We start from the raw sequence: 8,583 nt of genomic DNA, 5'->3' as shown, positions 1-8,583 counted from the left end.
CGCTATTTCTCTGTTTAATCTTCTTGTTTACTTTCTCTTACAAACTTCTAGTGTAAATCGTTCTACTGTCAGATCTGGGAAATAACACTGGTCTTTGAAACCAGAGGTCCTATGGACACAAACAGAATGTGGATTTACACTTCATTATGTGAAATGATTTTATTTGAATAATGTTTTGGTGATTTTCACCCTGCAACTACATGGAAAAAGGGATCTCAGTAAACCTGTAGGTCTGACCCTTATTTTGTGTTTCCAAATATGTATTGCAGGAAATGCAGGGTATAATGATAGTAAGGGAAAGGGGAAAATATGAATTGTTTCCATATGTGCTTAAGCTATATGAAGATCAATGGATGTATTTTGATATTAGATGATATGTAATACAAGAGCATGTATTTTGGAATTTTTGGGTTGTGTATTTTGTAATATAGTTCTTGTACTTTGGACGTTTGTAGGATTAAACATGTATTCTCTTTATGAATTATATGTTATATGCAATGTAAGTTTGGGGGTGTTACAGAAGTAGTATCAGAGCCTGAGTTTAAGGTATTTAGGTATTCACATGCTTGATGCATAGACTTAAACTGTTGCATTGCATATTAGGGGTCCCAGACATAGTTAGCACCTTCGGAATAAATATGATAAGTTAAGAGATCAGTGTGTAAGGTATATTCGGATTACATCTGGCCAATGTAATTTTGAATCTACAGGTACATAACTGAACTTGGACACTTTATTATATTTGGGAATGTGAAAATATGTTTAATAACTTTGAAATCTACAAATGACTAGTAGATCCAGAAGGTCCAAAAGGATCACCCGCCCCAATCCTAATAATGAGGTGGATTCCCCTGTTCTTGCTCCTATTGGTACATCGAAGGGTAGAAGTAGAGGTAGAGGCAGAGGCAGAGATAAAGGGCACACCAGAGGCAGAAACAGTCAGGAAGATAACAATACAAACCAAGGAGAATCTAATTCCAAGAACATGAATCAGGAACAGATGCCTCAACCAGAGTATGTGACTAGAGACATGTTGGCCGAAGAAATGGGAAAGCTAAGGGAAACCATGACTTCCATTATGAGGATGCCTGCCAGAATAGAAGTTAATCCATCAGTTCCAGTTATCAATAATAGAGAAGGAGATATCAAAATGTTCTTGACTTGTAAACCATCAACCTTTTCGGAAGAAAGAGATCCAGTCAAAGCAATGTGTTAGATCAAGAAGATAGAATCTGTATTCAATACTATCAGATTTGTGGAGTCAGCCAAAGTCAGATTTGCAGTCTTTATATTAAAGTTAAATGCATTGTTCTGGTGGGAAGTGGAATCATAAGCCAGAGCAGACATCTTTCAAGCTTTGATATGGGCAGAATTTGTTAACAGATTCAAAGAACAATTTTGTCCAAAAGATGCTATAAGACAAATGGAGGAAGACTTTCTGAAACTAGAACAAGGCACCAGAACCGTTCGGGAGTATACAGAAAAGTTTATTGAATACTCAGGGTTTGCAGAGCATTATATTTCTTCTGTATCAAGAAAAGTGAAACGATACATTTGGGGATTGAAGCCATCAATCCGAGAGTTTGTAATAGACATGAATTCGGCTACATTTTCTTTGACTGTTGATGCAGCAAAAGTGACCAAAAGGAATAAGAACCGCCAAGAAGAAGGAAAAATGATAGAGAAGAGGAAATGGGAAGGTCCATCATCAGGATATAGAGGGCCGAAAGCTATAAAGTATGGAAACAAACCTGTTCAAAGAGTTAGTGATAAAGCTTGTCCTTGTTATCATCAGATTCATCAGGGTGATTGCAAAACTGATCCGAAGAAGTGCTATCAATGTGGTGAAGAAGGTCATTTGTCCCGAAACTGCTCGATGACTAAAAGATGTTTTAATTGCAATTCGCCAGATCACCTTAGGCCTAACTGCCCGCAGTTGAAGGCTCCGCAGCTAACCATGGGAAGTAATACATCGAATGACCGTGGATGACCGAGCATGGGTAGAGGAGGATCAGGAGGGGCGTGGGGTCGATCTTTTCAAATGACCAAGCCTGAAGCCGAAACTACACCAGATGTAGTGACATGTACATTCCTCGTGAACTCTCTATATGCTAAAGTGTTATTTGACTCGGGTGCAAACTTCTCATTTGTATCCCCATCCTTTGCTCTATACGCTCGTATGAATTCTGTGCCACTTGACAATAAGTTAGTAGTTGATACTGCTAATGGTCAAGTATGTGGATTATGTGTTCAATAACTGTACTATTATGATTGAGGGGTGTGAGCTACCAATCAGATTATTTCCCATGCCGATGAAAGAATTTGATATAGTAGTAGGGATGGATTGGTTGGCAGATGATAGCTATATATTCTTGGTAAAAAAATTAATTTTAAGAAGCCTCTTATCTTAATCATTTTGTGAGTAAATGTGTTTACTTAACCATTGTTTTATTTTGTAGAGTCCAGCCCAAAAAGAAATGAAAAAGCCCAACTTGTGGCCTAACATTTTTGGACTTCATCAAGCCCAAATAAAGCCCATATCCTCTCCCAATTTGGGATCGGCCTAATACAGTTCCGATAAAGAAGATAGACGACTTTTGTTCGTGGGCGAGAGGGAGCGAGTTCGTGGGGTTAGAAGCGGGAGAAGTCGTGGGATCGATTAGAGGAGAGGGACGTGATCGAAGCTAATGGGGGGTTGGTTCATTATAAAAGGCGAGAGGGGCTGTTTGATAGAAGAGACAGCAACATGTTTGGGGGCTGGTTCGATTTTATAGGACAGAGACGAGAGCAAGACAACAGGGGCTGTTTGAGAGAGATCGAGAGCGAAGCGGACAACAGGCTGTTCGATTGGAGAAGTCGGAGACGAGAAGGAGACAGCAGTGGGTTCCATTGGAGAAGACGAATGCGACAATGAAGACAACAACTTTCCTCATCAATCTTTCTTGATTCTTTCGGTAAATCCTAAAACCTTTAGAATCAGTAACCTAGTTTAGCTATGTTTTGCTAATTTTTTTCATTCCAACATTGATTTAATTAGGTTTTGATTTGTTATTGCTTTGAGATTTCATTGTAAACATGTTCGAACAAACACCTCAAAGAATTTCATGTGGTGTGTTTAAGCATGAAACCCAACGAGGTTACGGATGATCTTATAAAGTTAAAGGCATTCCCTTTTTCTTTAAAAGATCGGGCTAAAGATTGGCTCTACTCGTTACCGCCCGGTTCGGTAACGACTTGGAACCAAATGGCGCGGTTATTTTTAGATAAATTATTTCTCGCCTCTCGAGCCGCTACACTCCATAGGGAAATTTGCAGTATCAAACAAAGAGATGTGGAAACCCTCCATGAATATTGGGAGAGGTTCAAACATCTCTACGTTAGTTGCCCGCAACACGGAATTCCGAGCAACTTCTGTTGCAATATTTTTATGAGGGCCTTCTTCTTATGGAAAGGAAGATGATTGATGCCGCTAGTGGAGGGGCAATTTTTAATAAAACCCCAACTCAAGTGAGGGCTCTGATCACCACTATGGCTGAGAACTCTCAGCATTTTAGTGTGCGAGGTGATTTAAGGATAGGGCCCCAAAAGATTAACGAGGTTAGCAGAAAATCAGACCAGTATTGTTTATGACAAAAAGATGATCAGAATAATATTGCCAGACAGATGGTCAGTTTTTATATATGGTGATCATCAAAATCATTATACCGGTCTGTTAACTGTGATGAAAGCCAGGAAATGTATTCAAAAGAAGTGTCAGGGGTTTCTAGCTTATGCAATTGATGCAAAGAAAGAAAAGGGAAAACAAGAATTGATTCCGATTGTTAGTGAATATCATGAAGTCTTTCCAGAAGACTTATCAGGATTACCACCAGACAGAGTTAATGAATTTGGGATTGATTTGATACCCGGAGCAGCACCTGTAGCCAAAGCACCGTACCGATTAGCTCCATTAGAACTGAAGGAATTGGTTACACAGTTAAAGGATTTTCTTGACAGAGGATTCATCAGACCAAGTACCTCACAGTGGGGAGCTCCAGTTCTCTTTGTGAAAAAGAAAGATGGTTCTATGCGAATGTATATCGATTATCGGGAACTGAACAAACTGACGATAAAGAATAAATATCCATTGCCAAGGATTGATGACTTGTTTGATCAACTGGTGGGAGCCAGTTACTTCTCCAAGATTGATTTACGATCAGGTTATCATCAGCTGAAAGTTAAACAAGAAGATATTGCCAAAACCGCTTTCCCAAGTAGTTACGGACACCATGAATTGTTAATTATGTCATTCGGTTTAACTAACGCACCTGCAGCTTTTATGGATTTAATGAATCGACTATGCCAAGAATATCTTGATAAATTCGTTATTATATTTATCGATGATATTCTCATATACTCTAAAACCTAAGAGGAGCATGCAGGATAACTCCGACTGATACTTGAGCTCTTGAAAAGAGAAAAGTTGTACGCAAAGCTGTCAAAGTGTGAATTTTGGTTAAGCGAAGTTCAATTCCTTGGGCATGTTATATCAGAGGCAGGGGTAAAAGTGGATCTGGTAAAAATTGAGGCAGTTGAAAAATGGGAGGCACCAAAGACTCCTTCTGAAGTCTGATGCTTTTTAGGATTGGCAGGCTACTACCGCAAGTTTATTCAAGATTTTTCTAAGATAGTCGTGCCATTAACCAAATTAACTCGGAAGAATGTTAAATTTCAGTGGGAGGAAGAGTAGCAAAAAGCTTTTCACTTACTGAAAGATCATCTCTGCAGTGCCCCGATACTATATTTACCCGATGGAACAGAAGACTTCGTAGTATACAGTGATGCATCAAAGCTTGGTTTGGGCTGTGTTTTGATGCAAAAAGGAAAAGTCATATCATATGCATCCCGATAACTGAAGGATCATGAAAAGCAATACTCGACTCATGATATGGAATTGGTAGTCGTGGTCTTCACATTGAAAATATGGAGACACTACCTGTTGGGAACTAAGTGTCAAATCTACACCGATTACAAGAGCTTGCAACATATGTTTAATCAGAAGAAATTAAATATGAGACAGCGTCGGTGGATTGAACTCGTTAACAATTATGATTGTGAAATTCTCTACCATCCGGGAAAAGCCAACGTGGTAGCCGATGCCTTGAGCCGAAAAGAAAGAAGTGGAACAATCAAAGCCATGGCAATGAGGATAAACTTAATTCCCGATCTTCATCAAGAGATTTTGAAATATCAGAAAGAGGTTGTGAAAGAAAAACACATGAAGTCAGAAAAAGTGGGAAAAATGATTTTCATCATGGAGCCGAATGATAAAGGAATTTTGTGCTTCCAAGGACGGATTTGGGTACCATGTTAAGGAAATACGCGGAAAACCATTCTGAATGAAAGTCACAAGTCTCATTACTCTATCCATCCAGGTACTAATAAAATGTACAAGAATTTGAAACCTTTCTATTGGTGGCCAGGATTAAAAAGGGACATAGCAAAATACGTGGAACGATGCTTAACATGTCTACAAGTTAAGATCGAACACCAGAGACCATACGGAAATATGCAATCCTTGGAAATTCCTGTTTGGAAGTGGGATCACATTACAATGGATTTTGTCATTAAATTACCACGAACCCCGAAAGGTTATGATGCATTTTGGGTGATAGTGGATCATCTATCTAAGTCTGCACATTTCCTACCGATAAGAGAAACCTATTCCTTAGAAAGGTTGGCTCAGATTTACATCAAGGAAATCGTGACTAGACATGGTGTTCCATTATCTGTTATTTCTGACAGTCGTTTCACTTCAAAGTTTTGTGAAAGTTTGCAAAAAGCTTTGGGGTCTCATATTCGGTTGAGTACGGCTTATCATCCTCAAACAGACGGACAAAATGAAAGAACCATCAAGACTTTCGAAGACATGTTGAGAACTTGTGTTATAGACTTCGAGGGATCATGGGAGGATCACTTGTCGTTGATAGAGTTTGCTTACAATAACAGTTACCACTCCAGCATCCAAGCGGCACCGTATGAGATATTGTAAGGATGAAAATGCCGAACACCGTTGTGTTGGAATGAGGCAGGGGAAAAGCAACTGACAGGTCCTGAAATTATGCAAGTAACATCTGAAAAAATTAAACAGATTCGGGCAAGAATCAAGACAGCTCAGAATCGTCAGAAAAGTTATGCCGATAAGCGACGAAAACCAATTGAATTCAAGGTAGGTGACTTTATGATGTTGAGGGTATCTTCGTGGAAGGGTGTTATAAGAATTGGAAAGAAAGGTAAGCTTAGTCCGAGGTATATTAGACCGTTCAGAATTTGTAAACGGGTTGGGCCAGTAGCTTATCAGTTGGAACTACCGGAAGAACTCAACCTAATTCACAGCACCTTTCATGTGTTAAATCTACGCAAATGTTTGGTTGATCCAAGTTTGGCAATACCGCTTCCAAAGATTAAACTGGACAGTAAACTGAATTTTGTACAAACACCAGAAGCCGTGACTGACAGAAAGATCAGGGTGTTGAGAAATAGAGAAATCGGTATGGTAAAGGTACAGTGGCGTTATCATAAGGGTTCAGAAGCAACATGGGAACTAGAGTCTGACATGAGAACCTGATACCCTTGGCTTTTTGGTTAAATGAAATCCGGGACAGAATTCTTTCGAGGGGGAGATAATGTTATAACCGGGTTTCAGACAACCTGGGTTGAGGTAACTTTTATGTGATTATTCTGTGAAAATACGTGATGGCATGCATGTTATTTAATTAACTGGATGATTAGTATGCACATATGTGAGAACATGCAGGGATTCTGTGCATATATGAGAAGGTGATTAAATTATATGCACATTGGATAATATGCATACATGAATCATTAATATTTTAATAAGAAAATGGGTAGCTTTCGTGGTTAAGAAAAGGTGATTTTAAAATATTAAAACTCACCGCCTATGAGTTTAAAAATAGTAAAAAGTTCCACCGCCTCTATTAAAAAAATTTAAAAAAATAAAGAGATAAGATCTTATCTTATCTTGTTTTTGAAAAGAAACTTCGGAGAAAAAAGTGTGTGGCGATGGAGGTTGTTCTTGAGAAGGCAATTTACATAAAAGTGATTTGGAGATTTTGTGAACGTTTGAAGGAACTACTGTGTGTTTGAATCTACCAATTTGTGCTTGATAAGGTGAGTTTTGATACTAAAGATCTTTAAATAATGATGTGTGAAATCTGGAGTTTTTTATGTTTGATTTGGAATAGAGAATGATATAAACTGTTTTAACAAAGTTTAAGATGAACTTTTATGAATCTGGGTTTAGCAAACTGTTTTGGAAAATAAAGCAATTATTGCTCTTTAAAAATAGTTTATGGATGATATCCTATTTGAAGGATTTAAAGAAGATTTTGAGTTTGGAAATGAGATCAAAAGAACTGATGTTCTTGGGTTCCAAAGTTTTAAGATAAAACCGTTTTGAAACTATTATTGGTTAAAAACTATACAGAATGTTCCTTCAAGATGATTATGACTTCGGTCTGTCTTCGTTTGGGATTAATCTATAGATTTTGTCGATAAAACTATGGAGGTTGTTTCATCAAGACGGTTATAACTTCGGTTTGTCTTTGTTTGGAACTAATCCATAGATTTTGATGAGGAAATAAGGGTGGCATATCAAGGAGAGGTGTACCTTCTGTTATAAGGGTTGCATATCAAGGATAGGTGTACCTTTAGATATAATGGTGGCATTTGTGTGTGGAATTATTATAGCTCTTGCTATTATATCTTTTAAGATTGCAATAGATTTGAGTACTTTCTTCTTTGTGCTTTGAGGACTCAGAAATGTTGCTCTTATTAGAAATGATAATATTGATGTTATTGAGAAGGGGGAAACTTGGTCTATGGCCAATGGTTTTGGATAAATGTTGAACAAAGCGTTTGATTTAAAGAGGAACCAGAGAGGCTCTAGTTGTTCCTTAAAAGGAACCAGAGGGGCTCTGGTTGGTCCTCATAATAGAACAAGAGGGTTTTGGTTGTTGTTTTGATATTGATACAAGTCTTTACACGAATTTTACTTAAACTAGAGGCTTTGTATCTATTAGATAAGAGCTCTGTGCCAAAATCATATTTTAAAGAATGTTTTAAAGGATTATATAACTTAGAAAACTTTTTATACAATATTAGACAGACCAGAGGGGCTCTGGTTGGCCTGCGCGTTGGACCAGGAGGCTTATGGTTGGTATAGTAGAACCAGAGCTCTAATCATACAAGATCTTTTAAAATACGTTTTTATGCTTGTGAAAACTACTTTACTATGTTATGTATTAGTCTATGAGCATTTATAAGGAGTTTACTTGAGTAAGAGGCACTGGTTGGCTTAACTAGAAGCTCTGGTAAAGGAATCACAAAAGCTTTGGTTCTCTTACTTGCTAAAATATTTTCTAAGTCTGGTCTTTAGAACCAGAGGTTCGATGGACACAAACAAAATGTAGATTTACACTTCATTATGGGAAATGATTTTATTTGAATATTGTTTTGGTGATATTCATCCTACAACTACATGGAAAAGGGATCTCAGTAGACCTATATGTCTAACCCTTATTT

At 37.8% G+C, this 8,583-nt stretch overlaps 1 protein-coding gene and 1 non-coding gene across 2 annotated transcripts; one reads left to right on the top strand and one right to left on the bottom strand.

Moving 5' to 3' along the window:
• The first annotated feature begins 784 nt into the window (after positions 1–784).
• On the top strand, positions 785–1,216 carry LOC112523735. Its single transcript, XM_025133412.1, has one exon. It carries the CDS (start codon positions 785–787, stop codon positions 1,214–1,216), a length of 432 nt encoding a protein of 143 aa, XP_024989180.1.
• A 2,076-nt stretch (positions 1,217–3,292) lies between these two features.
• LOC112524024 lies at positions 3,293–3,399 on the bottom strand. The gene has a single exon (XR_003070350.1). It is a non-coding gene; the product is annotated as a small nucleolar RNA R71 (small nucleolar RNA).
• Between the last annotated feature and the right edge of the window lie 5,184 nt (positions 3,400–8,583).

Source organism: Cynara cardunculus (genome assembly GCF_001531365.2).
Source record: "Cynara cardunculus var. scolymus isolate 2C chromosome LG 12, CcrdV1, whole genome shotgun sequence".
In the NCBI taxonomy this organism is placed as follows: Eukaryota; Viridiplantae; Streptophyta; class Magnoliopsida; order Asterales; family Asteraceae; genus Cynara; species Cynara cardunculus.
Note: the sequence above shows the minus strand (reverse complement) of the source record. Positions and strands in the feature narration are given on the sequence as shown.

Bases quoted from the DNA above. Each gene is read 5' to 3' on its own strand.
- LOC112523735 (XM_025133412.1), top strand. From the start codon at position 785: ATGACTAGTAGATCCAGAAGGTCCAAAAGGATCACCCGCCCCAATCCT.